The 26,765-nt window shown below is 40.7% G+C and overlaps 2 protein-coding genes across 2 annotated transcripts; both read right to left on the bottom strand.

Annotated features, from left to right (window-relative positions):
* Window positions 1-703: 703 nt before the first annotated feature.
* On the bottom strand, window positions 704-13,066 carry ncstn (nicastrin). The gene is made up of 17 exons (XM_051380231.1): window positions 12,921-13,066; window positions 11,336-11,437; window positions 10,655-10,778; window positions 10,130-10,251; window positions 9,250-9,395; window positions 8,222-8,366; window positions 7,947-8,059; window positions 6,755-6,907; window positions 6,548-6,652; window positions 6,192-6,269; window positions 5,542-5,711; window positions 5,345-5,447; window positions 4,753-4,851; window positions 4,241-4,328; window positions 3,923-4,086; window positions 3,019-3,231; window positions 704-2,059 (listed from the first exon to the last, which is right to left on the bottom strand). Exons 1-17 carry the CDS (start codon window positions 13,021-13,023, stop codon window positions 1,937-1,939), a joined length of 2,151 nt encoding a protein of 716 aa, XP_051236191.1. The 5' UTR covers window positions 13,024-13,066; the 3' UTR covers window positions 704-1,936.
* Window positions 13,067-13,394: 328 nt separating this feature from the next.
* copa (COPI coat complex subunit alpha) lies at window positions 13,395-25,354 on the bottom strand. Its single transcript, XM_051380105.1, has 30 exons — window positions 25,160-25,354; window positions 24,755-24,868; window positions 24,585-24,658; window positions 24,343-24,423; window positions 24,129-24,205; window positions 23,768-23,877; window positions 21,972-22,081; window positions 20,930-21,029; window positions 20,482-20,700; window positions 20,169-20,319; window positions 19,982-20,048; window positions 19,817-19,892; window positions 19,603-19,685; window positions 18,944-19,169; window positions 18,341-18,479; window positions 17,609-17,771; window positions 17,341-17,487; window positions 17,029-17,218; window positions 16,828-16,923; window positions 16,585-16,673; window positions 16,238-16,361; window positions 16,035-16,124; window positions 15,848-15,951; window positions 15,570-15,716; window positions 15,319-15,459; window positions 15,040-15,222; window positions 14,789-14,899; window positions 14,514-14,675; window positions 14,222-14,416; window positions 13,395-13,860 (listed from the first exon to the last, which is right to left on the bottom strand). The coding sequence occupies exons 1-30, from the start codon at window positions 25,197-25,199 to the stop codon at window positions 13,801-13,803; spliced, it is 3,669 nt and encodes a 1,222-aa protein (XP_051236065.1). The 5' UTR covers window positions 25,200-25,354; the 3' UTR covers window positions 13,395-13,800.
* Between the last annotated feature and the right edge of the window lie 1,411 nt (window positions 25,355-26,765).

Genomic DNA, 26,765 nt, shown 5'->3' with positions numbered 1-26,765 from the left:
TGATAACAAACACATACTGCTGTTCTTCTACACAAAATCATATATTCTTTCAGATTTATATCTTAATCTTTGCTTTTCTTAACACTGGATACTTTTACCTCTTTATAATATTTCTCTTACGAGCTGCTCACAGCTCATTCACATATTATGTTTAAGGGGTCAAAAGGTCAGAGGGCCGAGCTCCACTGGTTTAGATAATGACTAAATGCATTTTTAGACTTTCTCTGGTTAACAAATAGCCATTCACCTATCCAAAGCAGGACAATTGGGCTTTCTCTGCTTGACTTAGGTGCTATAATGTGACAACAACATAGGTTATTGTGATTCTGAAACACAAAATCACAAATATTCTGGCCTCAGCTTGACATTTTCTTCCTTACGCCATCAGTAAAGCACCACAAAAACACATGACTGAGCGATGAGTTTTGATGAAAAGTGTTATATTATTGTTCCTTGTGGCTACAGACGTTAGTTCCTCCGCAACCCAACACGTGGACGATCTCTTATAGTCTATAAAGGGAGGATGATATCACACTCGTGTCAGCATAGGAAGAAAACATTGTAAACTGAGGTCACAGTGTTTGATTGATTACATAATTCACATAACCAGTCCATACGCCTCCTCATTTATAACGGTGAGCTCTTTGGGCCCCTGAGACATCGATTACATGTCAGCTGTTTATCGACAATGAAAGAAAAAAACTGGAAAAGAAGCAATGTTTATTTCTTCATCAAGGCATCACAATTGGTCATTGATTCCAGCCATTAAATGAACATCCATCAACAATAATAATAATAATAATAAAACCTATCTTGCATGTTGTCACAATTTTCAGAAGTTATCATTAAAAAGAAAAAACCTTGTGAAACAGGTATGAACCAAAAAAAAGAGTGCACAGCCAGAGTACCAGCGTGTTTTCTGCGTCAAAACACAAGATTTTCTGACTGGATTTGATTTGATTTGTGGCAGCTGATCGATATGAAGTAAAGCGTTTGTCAGCCACGCCAGACTCCTTGGGAAGTTCTTCTTTCTCCACACAAATATCACAATATGTGAAATTGCTGCCGGTCGACTGTACAACTACATGAACACATGTAGTTATATGTGTACTGGGACTGAACAATATAAATATTTAGGGTTTGTTGTCAACTTTCCCAGGACCTAGAGCTTATCAAAATACTTCACCACACGTTTTCAGATTTTTAGCAAAAAAAACCCCCTTAAATTTAAATGTTACTACTTGTTCATTGACTCAAAAAAAGTGGTTTCTTATGATTAGAACTGATTGATAAGTTAACTACATTGACAGAGAAGACAGCTAAAGTATTGCACATACCATCGCAATCCTCATACAAAGTTCAGGCTCACTCACACACACACACACACACACACACACACTGTTGTATTCATACACACTGAATCCCGCAGTCAATTGCTCACTCACTCAAGTCACATTTACATATTCACAATCATACTCAAAATAATGCTCAATGTTTAGTGCCTATCCCATGACACAGTAAACAAAACATTCTTTGACAATAAAAAAAAAAAAAAAAAAAAAAGGAAAAACCTAAAACAAAAACAAATATAAACATCTTTTCCACTGGCAGGGCCTGCTGGTGCCTGACCAGTGTTTTCTGACCCTGATGAGTCCAGATCCATCCAGGCCAATCCAGTCCGGTCCAGTCCTCATGTCATGCCTCACCTGAGTGAGTCCATAAACATGGAGTCGTCGTCGTTGTCGTAAAAAAAAAAAAAACTCTCTGCTGCTGTGTTTAACCTGTCTATGTACCTACGTGTGTTGTGTTTTAAAGTAAAAAGAGCCTGTCCGAGTCTGCTTGAGATAGAAGTAGTAGTTGTGGTAGTAATAGTAGTAGTAGTAGTAGTAGTAGTAGTGGTGGTAGTGGTCGTGGGCCTGTGTCGTCTCCGTGTGGATCAGTAGGTGGCGTTGGTCGGCTCCCTCCCCGAGCTGAAGAGCATGTCGGCCTTCGAGCTGATGACGTACGTCAGCAGCAGGGACGTTAGCAGGACAGCGATACCCACGCCCAGCGTCAACATCTGGAAGGAAGGAACATCTTATTATTTCTTTTCTATGTTTTGTTTATTAGTTGCACACAACAACACATTAAAACACTATGAATTAATTTGTTTTGGCCATTCAGGTGCAGTTGAACAAGCTGTAAATACAATTTATATGAGATATTATCAACTTATAATGTTCATATGGTTAACTTGTTACATTAGCATTTATTTGGAGTTGTGTTTTTGTCCACCGGATCAATTTAAGTGACATATTTACTCTCCTTTTAGCTCTATTTTGGTCTCCACCGACACCTGAGGCAAACAACTGGCTCATTAGCTGCAACATATCACTATGAGGAACATCCCCTCACATTACACGCACTCATTTGATACATTATTAGTATAAAAAAATAGATTAGTGCAGCTTTTCTCGAACATATGTGACTTTAGCACTCCCCAGTGGTGGTCTTAAAAATGACATAGTGGCAGACAGCAATGCTTTGTGTTACACAAATGCACCAGACCTGCCTCATTTTCAGATTAAAGATGTTATAACCACTACAAATTGTGGCTTTAAATGGCGTCTCGACAGAGAAAACAAAGGTGGGGTGGAAATAACATTTATTCCTCAGTGTCCCTCCTCACCGTGGAAGTTCTGCTAATTATTGAGTTATATTGTACGAGTATGTAAGGGAGCCAGGGAGTATGCAGCCTTTGTAATGTTCATACTTTTTAACAGTTTGAATGCTTGATTCTCTGTGTTCATAACCTGCTCAAAGAAAGTTTAAACATTCATATTCTGAAGGCCTACTTTAGCCTCACTATGATTCATTTTCACTATAAAACCATATACCATTGGCTTTAGTATATAATTCTCACTTTAAAATCCAGATGTCCTGCAGTATGTGACTAACCACTACCCCATTACATGAGGGGAGGTGTGTTAAATCTGCTTTACATATGTTGTCTTTGACTCTGTGGGGTGAAGGGTTTACCTCCAAGTCGTGACTGGCCACCAGGAATATGCGTCCTTTGATGCTCTTCCACCTGGACTCTGTCCACGTTGAATAATCTTTGGAAGTATACTCCCGCATGTCGAAGGCTGGGGAAAGTGCTTTGGAGAGACGGACTGTGGAGCGTATGCAGAAACCCTCCCTCTGTGTACTGTTGGGAGGCGCCGCTCCTTGAACCCACATGTAGTAGTACATCTGAGGGGGAACAAATGTTTTATTTCTTTATAAAAAGAAGTGCAAAGGCGTGCAGAGGACAATATAATTCATAACGCACATTTATTCTATATTTATCCAGAATATTATATAGTATAGTATATTCCAGTCCAGACTTTACATTTTGTTATTTATATCTTATATTGTCCATCAACCTTTTTTGATTAAGCAAATTAACATTTCTAGAGCAAAAACATAATCTTCATTAATGGATCAATCTAAAGAAAAATTATATCCTAACTACTTTGATGACCAATTCATTATTTAAATCACTTTTCAAGCAAAAACTTACTGGTTTTAGTGTCCCAAATGTAAAGACATGCTCTATATTTTAAATTAAGGTAAACTGAATATTTATTATTCAATAAAGTTTGAAAATGTCATCTTGGACTTTTTTTATAAACAAACAATTATTCAATAAATCGAAAAAATAATTGGTTGATTAAAACAACGGATGCATCAATAATAAAAATAATCCCTGTTTTATCTAACTAAATGTTTTTCTTTCTTTCCCTTTTCCAAGTTGGTTCATAAGAAAAAAAAAAAAAAAAAGAAATAATATTGATCTGACAGATCGACCCTAATATGTATTAACGTATACTAAGAGCTATCTTTGAATAAATATTTTGTATTAAGTCGAAGTAAATTAACAAGCTGAAGACTGCCATCCTACGTGTTTGTTCTCTTTGTCGTTCTCATCCTCTCTCTGGTTCTGGCAGTTCTCCTGGGTGATGTTGACGGTGCTACCGGTCAGGTTAGCCAGCAGGTGCTGGACCAGGAGGGTCGGTTCGCTGGACTGCTGAGTCACGCCGACATAGAAGTTTGTGGGCCTGTTAGCTGACAGACAGAAGACAGAAGAGTTTTGTGTCTGGAAATAATGTAGCTATCAAAAATGTCACCTCTCTTCAAAATAACACACTTACAGTATTAAGATGAGCTGTTATTAATGATTTTGTTCGAGTCTAAAAGATGAACTTGTATCCCAACTTACCCAGATGGCTCATGAGGTCGGAGGGGATGAGCTGCTGGAACCAGGAGTTATTTGACCGAACAAGGAAACCGTACAGCAATCGGGTCACCTGAGGGAACGCAAACCATTAAACAGAGTCACTTCTGCTCAGTTGAAAAATATAAGACACACAAAAACAAAATAGTAATTGGTAAGAAATATCTCCAGAAAGTGACCAGAAAAAAAAACAACCTTTCTTTGTCTTTGTATTAATGATAAAACCAATTATTAAAAGGAACATTTCAAGTGTCTGAAAGAAACATAATGAATAGTAAAAACAGTTAACTCTACAAGTTAATAAACTCCCAAATACAAATGGAAAAGTAATACCAATAGAAAGAAAATTAATTTCTGATACTGTACATCAGAGGATAAACTGCATTACTGGAATTAGGAAGGAGCCGATACATAGGAATAGTAAACTTGTAAATAAGTTCAATAGCTTTGAAACATATTGTAATCATCAAAACCCAAATAAAATTCAACAATCTTACTATTTGAGCGTCTGCCTTAATGCTGCTCAGCTGGGGCTCTGATCCTCCTGCCTGCATGTACAAAGCCTTAGCAACCATAGTGGCCACCTCAGTCAGAGCCTGAAAGATGCATGAAGACAAATGCAGAAAATCTTAATTAGCTGCTTCCCAGCGACATCTTCGAGAGATACAACAGTAAATTAAACTAAAGCATCGTAAAGACAGCTTAAATATTTTCAGACAGGTTTGCACTTTAAGTTTTTTTAATATAAAAGTCAGCAAAGAATGAGTTGTGACACAAAAACAAGCTGCTCATAATGCTAAAATATAGAGAACTATTCACAGTAGGCGTTATAGATAAAAAATAATTTAATTTTTAATGACTCAACAACATACAACAATAACTATAACCTATACTGTATATAAGCTATAACCTCTCACTGACTTTTTACACAGATTTTACTGTTTAACAGTTAAACAGAAATGTGATGTTTCCCAAACAACTGATCTCATGTTTCAGGCTGAAAAAAAGACAAACGGCAATCAAATCTGATATAGAAGCGTTTGTGTTGATATGCAGAGTGTTATATTTTTAATCATCAAGAAGCAATACCTTCGCAGTGTCCGTGACAAACTCTAGCTGCTCCTCTGGCGTCATGTTTGGTGGGTAAGAGATGTTCAGGTATTCTGCATTATCGTACATACTCTCATAGAACCTGCACACAGAGCAGAAGGAATACATTTACAAAACACGCCAATTGAATTGAATGAAATGTAACAGCGTGTGTTTTAAAGAAAACCCAGAATCACCTATTGCTGAAAGCAGACTGGTGATCCTCAAGAACGACGCCGGGGATTGGCCGAGCTCGCAGGAAACGCTGGAAGGACGATGGCGGGAGAGGCTGAGAGACACTGGGCTCGTCCATGGAGATGTTTAAACCTCCTGCAGCCGACTGCAAGTTTTCTATGAGCTTCCTCACCTGAAACAGAACCTCAATGTTATACATTAATACTACACACAGTGTGAGATTTACAGTTAATCACCAACTCAGAAGTCTGCATATTTTATATTCACAGTATTCTTAATATAACATGGTTAATTTCCATTTTAATCCACATCTGCTCCAGTTTTAGTTCTAATATTTGTTCAAAGCTATTTCTATTTTTTTTAGAAATTGTGTATCAATTTATTTCAACTTCATTATCCCTAAATATTGTCCAACTACTATATGTATTTACTATTTCTATACGCTGAATGCGTTTTTATCCTTCTTATTGTATACAGTACAAGCATCGATTTCCTAGTAGTTTATCTTATCCTTTTGAATCATTGCACTACACCTCTTTAAAAAAGGTATTAAGATACATTATGCTATCAATTTCAATTGTACACCACTTGCAGTGGTGGTGTAGCAGTGCTGTATAATAGAGGAAGCTCTTAAATATACACAGATACAAACCTCATCATTGACACTGCTGTTCTTCCGAGACACGGGATCAGAGTGAAGCCACAGCTTCGACTCAGTATGAAGTCCCACCTATAGTGAACACACAGAAACATTACGTAAATCTTATACATTCAATTATTTATTAAAGTAAGGTTGAATATCAGACCTTAATGCTTTTTGTAACCAACAAAATAACAACAAAGATTTTAGACTTGTTTTTGTGTTGGTACTGAAACTCTGGTTTAGTCTTGCTGCTAGTATTGAACATTTTCAAGCAATACATTTGCCTTGTACTTAAGTCTGACAGTCTGTGCAGGTCCATGCATACACAATCTACAATACATATTACATATATCTACAATACACACCTGTCCTATCTCCAGTACTGAGTGAACATTGTCCAGGTCCACGGCAAACTGATTGTTCTGCATATCATATACCATCCTCGAACTGCCGATGTAGTCAAAGGTTTCCTGGAGTCAAACAGTCAAATAAAACATACAGGACACATGAGTAAGGCTGACAGTACAACATATAATTCAGCGTGTTCATACAGTGATGTGGAAACAACTGACCCCTTGAAAGAAGGCGTAGAGGATGGTGCGGTTAGGTGGGGCCTCCTGGGTGGCGTTTCGCAGAGCGTGGGCGGCCGCCAGCAAAGTGACGAACCCAGAGACTCCACTGTCTGCTCCTGGAGCAATGTCAAAGAAAAAAGACCTGCTGTCCAACTGCGGGAGAGAGGAGAGGAGAGTAGAGGAGGAGATCCATCAACCAGATATAGTATCTAGGTAAGTAGTTCAGTCAAACATGCTATGACCTATTTTTTATTAAATCAAAATGTGGCCTCTCTTGTCTTTTGGTTTACCAGCTGTATAATATAATAATATAATGATGTACTTCTGTTTATTCAAGAGATGTGTACAGTAGGACTGCAACTAACAATTATTCGTTATTCTCGTTATCAATCAATCTGCTGATTATTGTCTCAATAAACTGGTTAATCATTTAGTTAAATAAATGTTAGAAAATAGTCATACTTTCCTAAAACTCAAATTATTCAAACGTCTTTTTGACAAACACATTTTACAGTTATGTTAAACAGAAAATCTTCCTATTGGAAAAGCTGATATCAGAGAATAATAATGTTTGCTTGTTTAACCTCTTATTATCAGAACAGTCGCCCACAAAGTCATTTATGATTAATGGTTCCAGCTGTACTGACCAGGTTTCTATTTTTACTCCTGAGGACTACGTGAATGTTTACTAGATTAAGTACTATGTTGTACTTCCTATGGGGACTTGTTGTAGATCTCCACTGGTGATCTACTTTGTTTCTTCCTGTTATGAGGTAACTTATCGAACCGATCTCACAAGTCTTTACTTTTGTGTATCCAGGGTCCTTACTACTTTACTAATTAATGTGTAAAATACCTTTAGTCTAACTCTTGTATAGGGAACCTCATTGTTTTATGATTGTTTCACTTAATCTTGTTCTTAATAACAAAGTAGGAAAAGTATTTACACAAGAAGCAAAGCACAGAAACCATTGGCAGTAACACAGACTGTGAGATCACATGACATACATTGCAAAGCAGGACTTATCTTGGACTTGACTTCTATACTGGAAAGCTTTCAAAGTGACTGAGATCACTGGAGATACTGGCTTAAAAACGGTTTTCATAAACTCACATGGGCATGCTAATGACTAACAAATGTTGTACTGTAGTGAAATAGAGGTATAGGCCTCGACTCTTTCCCGTAACTCACCCTGGCTGCTGCTATGACCACACTTTCCCACATCTTGTGGCCCTTGGCTGTGTTGTTGATAGGCCTGGTAGAAGCCCAAACATTATAGTCACCCAACGGGTCACAAACCATCTCTAAAGGGAGACACAAGAACAAGAACCAATAAGGACTTTGGTTAGAATTGATGAATTTTAAATAGATTTTATTCCTGACAAAGTTGTGCAGCCTTTAAAAGTGGCAGAAAAAGAAATTGCAATATTGATTGCATTGCATTGTATAGATATTTATCTAAATACCTGGGCTGATGCTGAAGTCGATGTCATTTCTCCTCATGCAGGTGGCTGTGTTGGTGACAGCGGACATGTGGGAGTACAGCTGCATGGCACACAGCGGGTACTGGGGAGTGCTGCCGTTCACAGCGCGGTTATGTTCCATGTAACACTGCAAATGGAGAAAAGCAAACGCATATTAAATCTTCTTCATGTGTGGGAATGTTTAACAGAGACAGAAAACCACAATTTGTATTTTTACGAATGTCAAATAGTTTTCAGTCTTTAGAACAAGTTAGAACATAGACAATTTGGTCTGGTGCTCTTGCTCAGGGGCACAGTGGCAGGTTAGGGCACAGTAATAAACAAACTACCATGTATGTGACTAAATGTATCACAATGACGCAGTACCTGCACTCTGGATCAGACCTGAAACTATTGGGTTTATACGACAGTTTCCCCTCATCTAACCTGACTTCTCAGATCTGAGGTTCACCATTAACAGTGAGCAGAAACTGAAAGCTGAGGTAAAACAGAACTGAAAGACTCTGCGGTTCAGCCATGTTAGCTCTATTTTGTAAAAACATGACGCCCGCTGAGGAGAAGAACCACATGCAGACTTGCACTGCATCAGAAGAGGTTCATTTAAAACCTATGTAATAGGATCTGTCTGTTTCTGTCACATTAAACGTTGGGGAAACAGCTAATGATTTGTGGGGTCTGACAAATTGTCTCAACATAATGTGCCGCAACATGTTGGCTTTAGAAAGCAGCTTAAGTGCTGCTGAAAACGGCTTTATTGGCATCGTTCCTAATCTCAACCACTCGTGGGACAAGTTCAGATCAGGTTTTATTGCAACTGTACTGTTTTGTAAAGGATTCCTGTTCACCAACACCAGAGGCAACTAGAAAAACAATCAAACAGCCATTTTGTGCTGTGACAACAAAGTTGAACAATGCAGGGACAGGAAAGTACAAAGGGGTTATATCAAATTGGATAAACAGACAAAAAAGATCATCTTTTGTTGCAAACACCTGATTTCCTGTCACATTACCTGCCGTATGACGTGAGTGTCATTGTCGTCTTTCAGAGAGAAGATGGGGAAGTCAAACTCCTCATAGGCTAGGCCGTTTCCAAAAGGGTTCCACACTGTCACATTACAATGGGCCAAGGCTGGATCGTAGTCCTCCGAATACACGCCTGAGGGAGAAACACAGAGTGAAGCAGCTGTAACACTAAAACAGGGCCTCATGAGGCGTGTACTATGAGCAGATTTCAGAAGTCACGAAAATAAATTGAAGCTAAAAATTGTGTCGGTACCTAGTTCCCCATTTCTACAAGTGAGCCACATGAAAAATGTAATAATTTATGAACGAGGCTGATATGTATCTAAAGAGTTTATAAAAAAGTTTTTTTACCGCTGTTGACTTTTGCACATTTTATTCTTTGGTATTTATTAGTTTTTTCTTCTGTCTATTAGTTTCAATTCAGCCTATACAGTTGCAAAGTTGGTCTGGAAGCAAAAGTCACATTCATTTTCTCCAGAAACAATGTTAGATGGCACAGGCATGAAAATATCAGATATATTCTTTGATTAAATGTCTGTGTGCATAAAAACTTCTAGGGAGAAGGTAGCTACAACTCCCAAGGTACATTTCGGCAAGAAATACAATCTGCGACTTAAATAAGCTCCCTTTTGCATTGTTCCACAACTATGTTTTGAATATGCTGCAGCACCGATTCGTGCCTCTGACGTCTCATTACATAAACCTACAGCACTGTACATCAAATTGTTAAAGTAGAATTTCAAACTGAACCAACTACAGCTTTTCACTTTTATGAGTTGTGCCCTCTGAGGATCACAAAACCACAATTAACTTCTGTAACTGGTGTAATACCGAGGGACAAGTCTTAGCAGGCGAACCCCCACCCACCTGAGTTCTCGTTGGGACAGGTGGTGTGCGGGGAGAAGGCCTCAAGCGGGTTTGCGTTTGGCGCCACAACAACTACGCCAGCCACTCTCCTGGAGCCGTTCTTCAGCTTCATCATGATGGATCTGACAGGCAGACAGGTGGCACGGGGCAGTGGAAATGATACGGGTACAAATACAAGTCACACATGGGTTTGAAGTGTGGTTCAACTTTCCTGTCCTCAGGGTTAGACAATATATTGTACATTTGTGTTACTGACAGCTTATGGCGGACTGAGTTTTACCACCTTGTACTGATGGTATAACTTCTCTCCAATCTGCTACTCTAAATAAAAAACATGTTGTATAATTGAAAGAAATGCTGAGGACTCACTGAATTACTGGACACTTATCGTCACTATAACTTTATTGATATATAACATGTGGTAATAAAGATTCAGAGTGAGAAGACAGAAAGGGAGAGGCCCTTTACTCTCATTAAGAACTACTGTAGCTACTCCCTCTGCAGGGTGAGACGTGTTCACTGTACCTGGTAAAGAGCGGGGACTCCAGGATAACCAGATAAGGAGGATTGGGACCAGACTTCAGGACCCAGTCCAGATTATCCTCTGATTCGAGCACATGGAGCACGCCCACATTTCCTGACAAAGAGGCTGAAATCCCAAAGATGAGATTAAATATTAACATCAGTGAAATAAGGTACAACAGCAGTACTACATAAAACATGTCTTTAAAGCTTATTTATCAATGTGTGTCCACCAGGCCTTCTTCTCCTTTACTAAAAGGTTCAGCTATTACGTTCTGACGCAACAAAGACTATTTTGCTGCTGATGGGGCTTTTGTGGTATTGTGACAGCTTTTGATAATCAGATATTACTCAGAAGAAAGTGCCTGATTTATCTGCAGCTTGTGTGCTTTTCATCTTCTTTAAAAAGTCAGTTCTGCAGCTTTGAGGGTCAGAAACGATTTGCAGTTTCAAAACGTCAAAACTCCCTGAAGCAACCACACAGCGTTAGCAGATTTATAGTCAGTATTTTACAACAAAAACAAAGTGAAAGAAAGACACTCAGATACCTTGAGGACACACACTCTCTGTTTACGATGTGCAAACTGTAACAAGTATTTTTTTTACTTGTCACGAGTGACCCAGATACATCTTGGACTCTGGAGACAAACACTAAGCATCACTTTAATCTGTTGCTCTACTCACACTGGCAGCCTATTTGATGTGTTGCGTTGAGCAGTCGCACACAAGGGACCGTGTAATTGAGATGCACATAGATCTTCTTTTCCACTGAATTACCGCCGACACCTGCAAGGGAAAAAGCGCTTTAATAACAGCACGAGTGGCAATATGACTTTAGCTTTTACCAAGACAACATAATAAAGAGAGAAAATCTGTATTTCTGCCACAAATTTGTGGGGTTTTAAATATTCAGAGAACCTAAAAGGAAAGTTACATCCTTTATCTCTCACTAGTAAAAACACATTCATAGTGTTATTAGACTTGAGACTGGAAGATGTGGCATCTAAGATCTACATTTAGTTGCCAGTTTAAGGTTTGTAGTTTTTAGGTACACCTAAAACTAATGAAACAAACTAAGGTAACATGGGAAAAGTAGGGAGCAGCAGGGCTATTGAATATAATAACAAGGGTACCTTATAGATGTACTGAATCGGCTATATGATCACTTTAGAGGATGTAGTTTGTGGTGCTGTTGAACTGTACAGATATATGTATACAGACAGGATTATTTAACCTACCCTCACTGTTATAAATGGGGTGGACAAAATATTAATATATATATTTGTTTCAGTTAAGAGTTTCAGTGTATAATTTTAAATGCTTTCACTTTTTGTTTGTTCAACAAACCTGGACCATGTAGGAAATAAGTCTTATAGCTTCATTCCTCGAATTAAATACATTTCATATCCACCTTGTCTAAAGAGAAATCACAGGTATGTCCTTTCAAAGTGGTGGCAGTTTAATTCAGGCCAATACACTTACTTTGTATACTATAGGTTCAGACACTTATAACTTTCTTGCAAGAGGCCAACATGCAGGGTTTTTAATAGAAAATGAGCTTTTCGGTTTGGTTCAGCTGTTGGTCCCACAAGCTTTTTCCTCTCAGAGAAAACAGCACAAACGTCAATGTAAACTAAAAAACCCCGTTTTAATTCAAACAAAGCGCAATTTTTATCGGATCACCTGTACGCCGAATTCACCAGGACAACCTAAAGATTAAAAAAAGTGACTTCCCTTGTGCTTTCACCTGCTTTGTGTTTACGGCGACCACCAAACAAACATTAGACTACAAATAATTGAATGTAATTTGGCGTGATGTGGACGTTCTAGCGTTGAACCCCCGCCCCCGCCGCCCCCCGCCCCCGGAGCTCCGGGCGGCCGCAGCGGGGGGAATCACGAGCAGTCACGCTGAGTTGCTCACACCAGGCGGGGAAGCTCAATCTGTGACTACCGCTGAGAAAAGTCGTCGAAAACACTTAATAAAAACAGATACGTGGTTATTTTCCTCAACTTCAACAGGGTGGAAACGGGGCGTAGAAGTGCTACAACGCCGAATCCCATTGTCACAACTTGTATGAGTAAATAAAATAAAATAAAATAAAAAAAAAGATTAGAAGCCTAACGCTGACTTAGCTTAGCATTCGGCTAGCTGAGCCCACAAAGAACTCAATGGAGCCAACCGCCGGAAACAGAAACGCACTCGGCTCACTAACAAACGGCGAGGACGACGCAAGTTGAACACAGCTGGGGGGAAACAACAATAACTTACCGATGAAGAGCGAACAAAGTATTAAATTAAGAATCCATTTGCTCGACAGTAAATCCATCTTCCTGGTTTGACAAAAGCAGAACACAACAGTGAGTGTTGACATGGAAAACGTCCGGGTTCCGCTGTTTGGTTCCGGTCTCCTGTCAAAATGGCAGCTCGGAATCTCTGCAACGGGACTCATTAAAGTTTTTATATATTTTATTTTAAATTATCTTCACGTCCGGTAAAACAAACGGAAATGTAATTAACTTTTTTTTTTTTAAATCTCCTCCTAAACACTTTTATTATTTTTAATTAAAAAAAAAAAAAAAGACCAGTGCAATCACAACCCAGGAGTGACTCAACTCCATTTACACCCGTGATGACTCAACCTTGTAGTGCACTTTGGATATTCTTTAACCACTTTATACAACCATCCTCTTTCTATAGCAGTGCCCACACACACCACATCAAAAAGACACACCAGACCTTGGATTTCCTTTGATAAACAGCCATTTTATTATTTCCTTCTTCCCTCCTCCTCCTCTTCCTCCTCCTCCAGATACACAGAGCAGTGCTGCTAACTTTGAATTATTCATCTCATACAAGTCAGAAAAGAGACATCATTTCAGGTTTACAGCTCTAATAAAGCCACAGCACAAAGATGACGCAGCAGCACTGACGAGAAAAAGCTTTTTTTTTTTTGCAGGATAGGTGATGTATGGGGAATAAAGATAGTTAGAAAGGATTAAAGAGGTTCAACATCACGGTGAGCAAACATATAGATCTTTTCATTTGTCGTGTTAATAATTGTATTATTTCTACAGAGTAAGTGTGGATGTGTTTCTCCGAACAGATTGTTCTCTTTCTCTTGGTCTCGTCATCTTCACCTCTTCTCCTCTTAACGGAACTGAAGTGGACTCACACGCAGACCGATCACATCCTTCCCGATCTCCGTCACCTGGACAATAAGGTCAAAAGGAGGGTTAAAAGGGGAAACGATGAAGAATATAACCACTACTTCTTCTTCTTTCTAGGTTTTGCCTTTTTAATAAATAGTGACGAGATTTACAAACATGTCGGAAATATGTGAATAAATTATGGTTTTCAGAACTGATCCACAAACACCATCCAACTTGAATAAATGTCGGTATTCTACAAATATTAAGTGAATTAAATCAGTAACATTTGCTTTTTAAATTGTGCATTTGTCACTGCTATTCAGATTTTAAAAGTTTCCTCGTTATAAAAGTACAATATAAAAGCAAAGAGCCTTTCGGGTGGACTGGATTTGTACATGGCTGCCCCTGGTGCCGACCTACCTGTGTGACCCTGCAGATCTGGCCTTTGTAGGTTGGGCAGTAGCAGGCTCCAGACAGAGGGCACTTCTCAACAGGGCGTCCACGGTACAGAGGGACGAAGGAGGCGGCGCACAGGTCAAATGGATTGTGGGGGTCGTAGTTCAACTGGTGGGCATCTGTCAGGGTCTTCTCACAGGCTGCCAAAATCTTGCGGGTCTGAATGGTAGGGAGATATTTCACATCGTGGTAAGAGATGAGACAAGAGTATAGTCACCATCCGTTTTAAAACTGGAAACTTTAAATGGGAACCAACCTGCTGTGCGACGTTTGGATTTGGCCCCAGCTCGAGCAGGCGTCGCGCAAAGCCTGCAGCCATCTTGAAGTTGCGCAGTTTGAAGAAGAGGTTCAGAGCTGTGCGCAACACCAGCACCATGTGGACTGGTTGGAGATTACAGTGGGTGAAATAAGCAGCCATCTGTAAGGTGAAAAAAAAAAAAAAACATACGTAAGTAAATTAGGCTTAGGAATGAAACAGAAGTATGAATAAGGACGGTCAGTCTACAACGACAGCTTTGATCGGATATTTACCTCACACAGCCTCTTCTGCTCTTCCAGTGTGTCTTTAGGCAACTTCTTCCTTTCGGTCTCCATGGTCAATCCCACGATGTACTCTCTGCAAATTGTGATCAGCTGCTGAGCCTGAAACAAACAAACACAGATCCCAATCACACAGGTGACCCTTACACGTCTGTAGCTGTGTGTGAACTATATTATTTTATTTGAAAGTCATATGCACAATGAGCAGTCTGATTGTAATTTATTGCCGTTTTGGTGCTCACCTCTGCAATCTCCTGCTTGTTGTCAACCACCAGCAGAGGAACAGACAGCAGGATGGCCCTGAAGCGCTCTACAGCTTCCTCAAACCGCCCGGCCGTGGTCAGCTGGTAGCACTGCTGCAGGCGGGCGATGAGGTCAGAGAGGCGCAGGCCCACAGCAGGAAGTCCTTGCTTTGCCCCACAGTCCTAAAAAAAAATTATATAATTATTTGTATAAATGTGATTAGAAACAGAAAACATGATGTGATTCTTATTAGATGACAAAAAAACTAACAGCTGTACCTTCCAGTTCCTCTGGGGATGGCTGCGCAGGCAGGGAAGGGAAGGCAGCCCCAGGTAACAGGTGCGGCCTCTGGACAGCGTCTGCATGAACAGCGACTTGTAGGGTTCGAAGCTCACAACTCCCACCTGGTCGTGAAGCAACTGTGATACGGAAGGGGGAACAGTGAATTCCACTATAATGCTTGAATGAACATTTCAACACAAAAAACAAACAAAACATTTTTTTAAAATTCATATCAAAGTGTACATACTCTCATCGCAGTTTCGTAAGAGCCAGCCAGGATGTGGTCGACTGGCAGCTGGGAGTTGTTGCACCACATCTGCGTAGGACTCATGCCCTTGGTGGGTGGGACGAAGAAGCCGTCCTCTGCTCCTCCACCTCCACCAGCCGGTATGTCCTGATGGTTGGGGGTAACAAAAGCTGAGTTTGACACCTTAAATATTGCTTTCAACATCTATCAACACTATTCTTGTTAACATGTTAATCCTATTTTATTGATTGGATTTATATTGATGTAGCTCCTCTCACCAGCTCTGGAGGAAGGTCCAGGTCTTCTTCCACATCCCAGCCTCCTCCTTCCTCTTTCACAGCTCCTTCCTCCCCAAATGTTTCCTGGGCCTCCATGAAGCCATCTGAGAAACAGAGAAAGATGAACGTGACCCAATCTGCTCACTGAAAAGTCAGGTTTAAAATATTCTTTAGTCGCTGGATTTACCTTCATCCAGCTGTAGCTCAGCATCGTCTCCCCAGCCCTCGCCTCCTGGGGCATCCATGTCCTGGTCGGCAGCCATCTGACCTGCCTTCCCTACAACACCATGTTATTTTTACTCATTTGTGCATAATAGCTATTGTAAAATAATGTGTATGTACTGTATTTACATGTGTACAGTGTATGTATGTGTGCATCTGATGACTCACCCTTCGCTGCAATGGCTCCCTCAAAGAAGCCCTTTGATACAGTGAGCAGAGGCCAGTTAGTGTCCAGAGGGTTGATGGGTGGAGAAGGTTGCAGCAGCTGGGCATTGGGATCAACCTCTGGCACCTACAAGACACAAGAACACTATTTTATTTGTTTTTCCACTAACACTAGAGTGATTTTATTGTCTGTGGTGCACCTGAATTGTAAAAACACATTTAAAAAGCAGGTAAAAATGCTGCGCTACACTGAAAAGAACATATCGAGTGCACATCTTCTGCTTTAGACTGCATGTTACGGTTGTCCATGTTACATGTATGAGGGCACAGAGAATGTTTTCTCAACGCACCGTCTCCTTTTCTGGGTCAAAGGTCTCCTTCAGCGCCTCAGCCTCTTCATCCAGCCCATGAGTGGCTGCAGTCAGGTAAGCCAGAGACTCTGGAAACAGGCACACAAACAGTTACACGTGATGGCTTTTTGTTCCAGTGTCAGCCATTTAGGGGCAGGGCAGTAATTGCTAAACAGTGAGGTGGACATCAGAGCTGATGAATGCAGGTAACAGGTGTGGGATGGGGTTGATGCTTGAACTCACTCTGTCCACAGTTCTTCAGGATGCGGACCCTCTCACTGACATCGCCCAGGTAGAGAGCTGCCTGGTAGTGACCGCTCATGTCCTTCCTGATCTCAGCTGCAAACAGAGAATACACAGATATTGGTTAACTCAAACCTCAAACCAAATCATCACATCTTTGGTACAGTAAAAAAAAGTCCTTTAACAAAAAGGATCTCTCACCGATCTTCATCATCTTGCGCAGTTTAGCCAGGTTGCCAGTGATGAGGTAGAGGAAGGTGAGCTTGTCAAAGTTCTTGGTCCTCTGGTAGCACATTTCCACGACCTGGTGGTGACCCTGCAGCAGTGCTGCTTCACCCAAACGCTCCCAGCAGCTGCGCTCATCCAGGGCCTTGGCGGCCTCCAGAGCCACCTGGAAATATAGAGAAAGTGAGTAAAAAAAAATAAAAAATTCAAGAATCCAAACCAGAGTGTGATGAGCTTAACTTGTTATAGAGTAAACTACAGCAGCAGCTGTATCCCGCAGCAGCTCACCTCAATGTTTCCACACTCTAGAGCCAGACTAAAGCGCGTCTTCTCATCTTTGACAAAGTGCAGAGCCACCTCAGGGTAGCCCTTCTTCTGCAGGTAGGCAATAATGGACTGACCCACCAGCTTGGCATTACGCACCATGTGGAGCACCTGGAAAAATCAAAGAAAATTAAGAAATTGAGATCACAGATGCAATATCTTTCCGATCCACGTTCGGAAGCAGGTACAGTATACTCCCAATCACTCATTCACAAAAACACCACGGGCTAACCTCATCATATTTGCGGTTGACCAGGGCCAGCTTGAAGCGGTACTCTGTGGGGTCGATGGTGAGGACACGCGGCCGGCACTCCCTGTCCAGGCAATAAACACTGTTTCCTCTCACACGGGTCACATAGATGGGCAGGTCCAGGGTCCTGATGATGCCATGATCACTACAGGGAGACACAATGAAAGTAGCATGTTAGATGTTGATGTGTACGGCATTTTGCTTTTCTAACTGGAAAACATTTAAATCTGATGTTGCAGGCTTCGTTGTTTGGGAAACAGTGAATAGAAAACTTTGTTTTTCATATAAATCTGACATTAAATGTGTGTAAAGAATATATATATTATTTTTAAAGTTAAAACTTTTCTTCTAAAGAAAACATACTGTATAACATTCTTGTGAACTTGTTGTCTAGCATGTTCAACAAGAATTTACATATCCTGTGCTGCTGGTTACTTTGCACTGTAAGAGGTGCTTTTATATTTGAAATCAGGTCAGTGGGAAACTGAGCGGAAAATACGTGCCCAACACAAGACTGGCACATTCATCTACACTGCCAGTAATTACAGCACTATATCAGCAAAATCTTGTTCTGTTCCACACATCTCGCTTTCTGATAAGAGTTAAACTAACAGGTGAGTGTTTTTGATCTGCCGCTGTAGGCTGTACAAAGTGGAGGCAGTTTACCCGCCCGATAACGGACACGAACGCTGTTTTTTTTAAAAGCACTCCTACCCAGAGGTGAGGGCGTATTTGATGTGGTTGGAGGTGGTGTAGATGAAGACTCCACTCTCGTCCCAGGCTCCACTCTTCACTCTGATGTTCTCATGAATGTTGCACAGACTCTCCAGCTTACGGTTGCAGATCATGATGGCTGAGGGATGAAAAAGGCAGCAAAAAAAAAAGATTTAGGCTCTGTGTTTTTGTTGTTCTTTTCACAAGAGATAAATGTCAGGTTTAAACCACTGGTGTTCAACAAAATACTGGCATTAATGGTCTTGTTTGAACCAGTATACATTTCAAGTCAAATTAATTTAGCTGTATTAAAGCCTTTTATAAACCGCTTAATGGTGCTCACTTTGATGCAGAAAAATTAAATGTGTGCATGTCCATTTTTCTCTACTGTGGTAAGATTGTGTGGTTTGTTAGTGGATTACCATTACGCCCTAAAAAATATTGATGATAAGCATGGGTGAAATCAAAATAAGTCTCAGTGATGTTTCCAAGCCTGAGCCCTGGCAGCACAAACATGTTTTCGAGGACAAAAGATAAAGATGGTGTGACTCTGTGTTAAGTATCCTTGTCTGTACTCGCAGATATTCAATCTTATCTACCCACCATGTTTAGCCAGCAGAGCCACGTGGCTGGTGTCGGCACTCCACACCACGTACTTGACCTTGCCGATCTTCACAGTGGCCAGAGAGCGTTTCTGCTGCACATCAAACAGCGTGACGCCATCAGCATCGCGCAGCAGCAGTGAGCCCGTCCCGGCGTAGAAGATTTCCTCGCAGCTCGGCACCTGAACTTTCTTCACAATTTCATTCTTCAGGTTCTTAATCAGCAGCTACAGAAGGACAGAGAAATTATCATTTCAATTGACAAAGATGCAGAGTGCCGATATAAAGATTGAAAGACATTTTAAAACTAGAACTTTTTGACTATAACTACATAAAAAAAGAATACCTAAAATATAATAGTAGTTAAGTGACTTAAATCTTTGGTTGATCAATTCTAACTTTTACTGACTGAATCCCTAAAATTAGCTAATTTTTAATAACAAAAACTGTTTTGCCTCTTCAAAACTAGTATCTATTTTTGTAAATCACACACCACAACTATTCTCCATAATAATTACTATAAAAATATGGATGGTAGAACATTTTGTCACAGATATTTCCAAATTGAACTGAGAATTTTTACAACTTTTCAAGATGAATTCATCCTCTCTTTCTTTCTTGAAACAATTCTTTACTTTCTAGACCTGCAAATGGACTTACAGAGTGCATGCGGTCCAGGACAGCAAATCTGTTCCTGGCCACCCAGACTGCAGTGAGACCAGAGGACCTCTTCCCTTCAGGTGCTGTGAAAAACACAGATTCTGTTATTGTAGTCACTATGTACAGTATGTTTAAAGGGATCCTTCCTCTTGGCATCCAATCAACAACTTAAAGAGTGTCACAAAGTACAAGCAATGATACGGTTTTTCTTTACCATCAGGGTTCTGAGAGTCACTTTCTTTGGGAATAGAGTACAGGTCATAGGTGCTGTTCTCCAGGTTGGTTGCCCTCTGCAGGATGTAAAGAGCGTTACATAAAATATATGAAAAACAATAAACTTAAGTGTCATTTAGGTGTGTTTTTATTAAGAGATACTTACAGTGCAGAGCAGGACAGCGTTCTCGGCAGGGTTGTAAGACATGCTGAACACTGGGAACTTAGACCCACTAGGACAAGATAATATAAATAACACAGCATGTTACACGCTAGTATTCAATTACTTAAACAAAATCCTTAGAATGAGGGTGAGGTTTGGTTGCACTGCACAACCGCAAGAAGTGACCTACCTGCGGAGCTGCATGACGGCGGTGTCCTTGCTGCTGTTGAAGTCCAGCTGACGGAGGAAGCGGTCCTTGACGTAGTATAGCATGTTGCCGTGCACGGCGTATGCTGGACGCTCGCGCTCCAGCTTGAACACAATCATGCCGCTGTCATGACCTAAAGGACAGAAACACACACATTTTAACTGTAGCAACTTTGGAGTTTTTGAGGCAGTATGATCAGGAACCTTTCACTAACTCGAACACTAGACTCATGAACTGGATATTTTGAACTTTTGCCTTTAAATGTGTACAGAGGCAGACCAGTGTCACCACCTACCAGCAGCAAACAGGTTGAGGTTTGGGTGAGCCCCCAGCACCCAGAAACGATCATGGTCCCTGCGGAAGGTCTGCACTCCGGTCCTCTTGGACATATCCCACACCCGGATGCTCTTGTCCTCAGAGTTGGAAAGGATGAGCTCCTGGCGCGGGTGGAAGACGGCACAGGACACGTTGTTGTAGTGACCGCGGCACGTATCCAGCTCCCATGCCTTCGATTCTGGAGACAGAGATATAGAAGAAAGTTGGAAAAGGGAGAAAGAGACAGGCCATACTGAGCGAAAAGTCTAATTTCAGTTAACATTTACATTGATAATAGACCCTTGGCTTTTATTTTTTAACATAGTAAGTGACAAAAAACGAAATCCGAAAATGTCAACCGGGCTCAGTTATGATGGACACTGGGCAGCAGATTGTTGACGAACGTTAGTGACTTCTGAATCACTTACCATTCATTCTCCAGATCTTAACCTGCCTGTCATCGGCTCCAGACACTATGAGAGGCATGCTGGGGTGGAAGGCAGCCCAGTTGACCCCCCGGTCGTGACCCTGGACACAGACACATAAATCACATTACACAAGCCCAAGTGAAAATCCATCAGCTGTGCCAGCACTGAGGCCGAGGAGTGAAGGCTTTCTGAACATTAAGACACAGGCTGCCCTCTCTGAGTGTAACTGTGCCTGGTTGTGTCCCCATTTTCCATTGCTTTCACTGGATGACACACCGCTGTTATTAATGTTTAAACCCAACCCAGGCGAGGTCATTTTATTTCCTTGGGTAGGACATTTCTGGACCTCGAGGAGTAATAACTCAGGACTCAAAAATACACACAAGAATGACGTAATATAGAGAGAGATTCAGCCCCAAAACTAATTTAGTTGGTATTTTCCATGAACAGGATGAAACTGTCAGTGACAATTTGGAAAATTTCTTCAGAACGCTAAGCGTGTTTCTCTTTGGTTTTTCAGCAGACACGACTACTATTGACACTAACGACTCCCTGTCGACTCCCGCCCCTTACACAGTGAATTTCAGCTTCTTCCTTCTGGATTGGAGGTTTATTGTCCCAAGACGTAGAACAAAGCGGTATAAAAATTTCTTTCTATCATTCAAATTAACAAGTTGTAGCAACGTGGCACAGACTACTTGTTTAACCTGCTGTTTTACCTTATTTATCTAGTGTTTTATTATTGTTCTCTCTTTGTGAGTCACATTGTCATTTATCATGTTTGTCTATTGTCTGAGTTGTTTGTCATTTTTATAATTATGTCAAGAGGAATACCTTGTCTTCTACTGCAAACCAAGTCTACCTCATTTTACCACTATTAGTGGTATTGTTACAGAGTCAGAGAAAAGACATCATGAGCAGGCGATTTTCTGTTGCTCACCTATCAAAGTAAAAGGCTGACTCACTCAAACAACGACATATCAGACACAGCAAGAAAATAAACCGAATGCACTGAATCATACACGTGAAGGTCACTGCTCACCTCGAGGACATGCTTGACAACAGCATCCGAGGCACCGAACAAGTCAACGCCAGAGATGCCGCGCACCTCCGTCTCCACGGCGCCTGGAGACAGGTTCTTCTTCCTCAGACCTGGAACCAACATTCAGGGCATCGCGTGCAAGGAAGGAGCCATATTCATGTTACACAAGGCCACAAACACAGTACAGGGGAGGAGGAAGGGGAAAAATGTAAAACAAAACACAATTTGTTAAAATAATTAAATATGAAGTAATATCACAGGAGAAGAGAGACAACAGAGGGAATGAGAGGGAGAACTGTTGGACTACTGAACACACACAAGGTCAAAAACACACCAACACAACCTCTGCTCTCTCATTCCACACCGACTTGAGTCTGGAAACAATCATGGCTGTGACAGCACTGTTGATTGGGTTAATCAATCACTCACATACAGATGAAAATCACCATTACTCATGATTTGATTGGACAGCAGTGGAAGACAGTGATTACCTCCCAGACTCAAATGAGATCAGGAAAAAATAAATGATTGAGAAAACACAGCTCGCGTTCATAATTTCTGCCCGTTAGAACAATGTGGTGAACAGATAGTTCAACAGCATGAAGAGATGATACAGGGGGGGGAGAAATGGCACTAGGAACCCATGTGCATGTGTGGATGTTTCCAGGGAGAGCATGGGATAAGGAGGACGCAGGGTGCGTGTGGACTTGGCTGATGGGGATGGGGTGGGTGGTGCTTGGCGTTGTAAAGGTGTGCTCTGATGGGGCATTGGATGTCAGGAAAATGAGGCGGCTCATACATGTTTCTGCACAGCTGTTTGAGTCACATGCAGAGTTAACAGCATCTGACATGTCACAGTTTTGGGTTAGGAATGAAGATGGTAATAGAATATAAATATAGCAATATAAACACACGTTGTATGTTTCATGTTAAATTTTGAGTAGTAGAGCCAGCCGTGTAAATATCATGCCGGGGGGAGAATAAAAACATCTTAAAATTAGTACTGAGGAAGTGAAAGTTTGTAAAAGATACACTTTCAAACATGTTAGTAGTTATGGATGCATTTCTTGATGCATTATAAATCAAGAATATGGTAAGATAGCAGTATGGGAAGCAGTATGGACTTCCTATAATGACAGTATGAGTGCAGTCAGGCTAAATGTGGAGGCCGTGCATGTAACAAGGGTTCAAAAGTCTACGCCCTGCTATGACGCCGTATGACCTAAGAGCTCATTAAAACTGTACGTATAAATGCAATCATGCTCAACGCTGGAAAATGTGAAAGCAAATAAAGGAAAAACAGACAGGAGAAACAGTTCCAGAGCAATCTTAAGCATGTTCACATGTTAGAAAGTGACAGTAGGTGTGAGCCAGTTAGTGGGAAGACAAGAAACAAGAAGCAAGAAACACCGACAACAAAGATTTTAAGAGCATGCAGAGGCACAGAAACACCTCTCTCGTTTCCTATTTGACTCTACATCCTACATCTCTATGATCTTCATTTACTTCATTCAGCACACGTTTGTATAGTGCTGTATTTAATAACAAATACCGCACTATAAATGTGTTCTGACAATACATCTATTCCCTGTCAGTCTTTCCTGAAATGAGAGGTGTTTCTGCAAACAGCCCACAGAGATTTGTCCTCTACAAGTAGGAGAGGAAGAAGAGGCTGTGCAGGACTTGATTCTTGATCCGCTTCCTGCTTCTTCCTCATCCTTAATACCACACTGCCCTCCCACCCTTTCCTCAACCCAGCCCACTGTCCTCTGGTCTGCCATCCCCCAGGCCCTCACCGGAAATATCCCACACTCGCACGGTCTGGTCCAGACTGGCGGACACCACCAGGTCCTCAGATGGGTGGAACTGGGCGCACATCACATAGTGGTTATGGCCGGTCAGCACACTGAGGATGAAGAGGAAAAGGAGGGACATAGTCAGATATTTTAGGTCACAGATCCTCTTAATATTTTCCATCAGGACAATAATGATCATGCTGACCCTGAGATTCTGTTAAGCAGTGGTTTGCGGTGGTTGCATGACAACAAATCTAAGTAAATCCTCAATGCTAAATTACTTTGTATAACTATAACTAACTTTTTTAAACTCGTGTGTTTTGGTTGAAAAATAAAATAAAAAAAATACAGCATGTTTTACCAGACACAAGTTCTGGACTGCCAGTTCCAGATGCGAATAGTTTGATCATCTGAGGCGCTCAGAATCCACGGGTAATCCTACAGAAAGGGAAATTATTATACTATATACATTCATTCGTTTCAGATTCACGTTTTTATACGGACGACAAGACACCAAGTCCTTGTCACTCTGAACCTTGAAACCAGAGATTAAAATAGCGATTTTAACAACTCACATGGTGGAAGAAGGTGGTTCTGATGTAGTCGAGGTGTCCAAGGAGAGTGAAGAGGCAGCGTCTCAGCTTATAGTTCCACACCTGATAATACAAAATAGGAATATTTACTACACATATATATATATATTTATATACACGTATAGATGTAATCTCATACAATAGATGTTTAAATCCACAAACCAGCACCATATAATGTAAACACTTGAACTTTCGACACTTCTACGAGGCAAAATGACCCTCACCTTGATTTTGTAGTCATCTCCACCAGACACAAACAGAGGCTGCTGCTTGTGGAAATCAATACCTCTGACGGGGCCTGTTGATCGAGACACATCAGTGACGGATCAGTCATCAATAGGGGAGGAATAACACCAATAACAACATGTTTACACCGGCCAGATCACTGCCTCACCGTCATGCTCATCAAACTTATCGATCAGCGTGCACATCCGATAGTCCCACAGCTGGATGACTCCGTTGTGCAAACTTGCAAGCACCCACGGCCTCTTGGGATGGAAACTCAGGCCTGAAACAGAAGATAATGTCCGCCGATGAGAAGTCAGCTTTTTTTGTTTTACACATTAGCAACGAGGCAACCATTTCTGATGGGGCAAGTTCAACAGTGCAGTTTGTTCCGCTGGTTAGAGAGCTAAAAAAAAAAAAAGGTACAAACAGGGGGTGTTCAACATCACTTAAACACAATACGTGACACAGATTCATTCATTCACACTTTAAGATGATAAATAACTGAACCCGGAGGGAGGGTGTAACGTTAGCTCCCATGCTAACCGCAGCTAGCTCTCTCTCTCTCTCTCACCTTTCACACGGGCCGACTTCGTCTCAAATTTTGTCAACATCGTCGCCGGACAGTAGCTCGGGTACTTATTGTGATGCCGTGATACAGGACAAGTTCCCCACGACGGGTGAGAGCACCTCAGATAGCGCGGACAGGTGAGCTCGTCTTTAGCTGAGTCTCCTTTTCTTTCCCCCTGACACGTAGCTCGTTTTGTCTTCCGGTTGGGAACAATAAAGTTGACGGTTGACGTAAAAAGCTCCACGGCGACGGCGGCTAGAGATACGACGCATAGAGCGGGACTGACGCAGAGGGCTGACTGTAGAGCGCGAACTGTGCTCGCAGTACTGATCTATGATAGTGTATTTCTGTGCTGGACTTTGTAAATAAAGGAGCCTTTAATAACATTATCTTTAATTTATATAAAGATTATATAATTAACATTTTCTCTTATTAAGGGACCGTTTTTCTATTATTGAGTAAACTGGCGACCCCCTGACTAAGTTACATATTTAATGGGAATTTTAATATTATATTAAATGCATAATAATAATAATAATAATAATAATAATAATAATAATAATAATAATAATAATAATAAACTGTACAATGAACCCAAATAGTGAACATTATCATAATCATAACATAATTATCTTTTAAAACAATTCTGACAAATTTTGTTTATTTATTCTGACAATCATACATCCTTAATATGCTTCTAATTTTTTTTTAAAATAAATTCAGTGTTTTCTTTTCCCCTTACACTTGGCTATTGTTATTATTATTATTGCTATTAGCTCTTTGAGGCTGTCTTTGAGACCTTTTTTTTCTATCATTTAGTAAATAGACAATCACTGACTACATATTTTAAGATTATTTCATATTATATTAAAAAACTGTAACTGAGTGATAATAATAGTGAATTCAATAACAGCCAATATTTGTGTAGAAGGAGCAGATTATTTCCTGTTCGGTGAACTTTCTATACAGTTTTCTGTCTTGTTGAGGAATCTCTGCATTTCAAAAAACTCATTCCTCGCATGTTCTTTTAATGAAGCGATAGGAGAAGGATTTAGTTTACTCAATAATCAGCTTTATTCTTAACACCAGTATATTGTACAAAAGTAACAGAGCTCTGGGTTCAACTACGGTTAACCTGACATGCACAAGGTCTGCCAGTTCATGAAGTCTGAGCAACCTCCTGTTCCTAACATCAGTTCTTATATTTCTGCAGATAACACACATAGCACAAGATGGTAGAACCTCCACCCCTCGTCCTCTTGGTATCTTGTCTCCACGGATGGTGTTGATGGGGTCGCCACAACCTGAGTTGTCTTTCACGACTGGAAGGAGTCCGTCCTGTGTTCTATCATTGTTTTTACGAGCTCCTGACACTGACCTCGGAGGTCGTGTTTACCACTATCTCTCCCAAAGGATGTCATGTTATATCTGCAACTACCCACACTCTTCTCCCTTATACTGTGCCTGCTATTCATATTCATTAGTAAGTTACAATTCTATAACACATCATACAAACATCTAATATTTATTACTTTATTTCTGTTATTAGTATTCCCTTAACAGCCCTTTATCAGTGTAAGCATAATTAATGTAAGCACCAGAAAACATA

This window comes from Dicentrarchus labrax, unplaced genomic scaffold (genome assembly GCF_905237075.1).
Source record: "Dicentrarchus labrax unplaced genomic scaffold, dlabrax2021, whole genome shotgun sequence".
Lineage (NCBI taxonomy): Eukaryota > Metazoa > Chordata > Actinopteri > Moronidae > Dicentrarchus > Dicentrarchus labrax.
This window is presented reverse-complemented; position numbering and strand designations above follow the sequence as displayed.

Coding starts and splice junctions, on each gene's coding strand:
- ncstn (XM_051380231.1), bottom strand. CDS start 13,023: ATGTCAACACTCACTGTTGTGTTCTGCTTTTGTCAAACCAGGAAGATG. Junction 10,779..11,335: donor ACATCAAATAGGCTGCCAGT/GTGAGTAGAGCA, acceptor TTGGGATTTCAG/CCTCTTTGTCAGGAAATGTG. Junction 5,712..6,191: donor ACAGCAGTGTCAATGATGAG/GTTTGTATCTGT, acceptor GTTCTGTTTCAG/GTGAGGAAGCTCATAGAAAA.
- copa (XM_051380105.1), bottom strand. CDS start 25,199: ATGTTGACAAAATTTGAGACGAAGTCGGCCCGTGTGAAAG. Junction 16,125..16,237: donor GGGAGCCATTGCAGCGAAGG/GTGAGTCATCAG, acceptor ATGGTGTTGTAG/GGAAGGCAGGTCAGATGGCT. Junction 14,417..14,513: donor ATCCAAACGTCGCACAGCAG/GTTGGTTCCCAT, acceptor CCTACCATTCAG/ACCCGCAAGATTTTGGCAGC.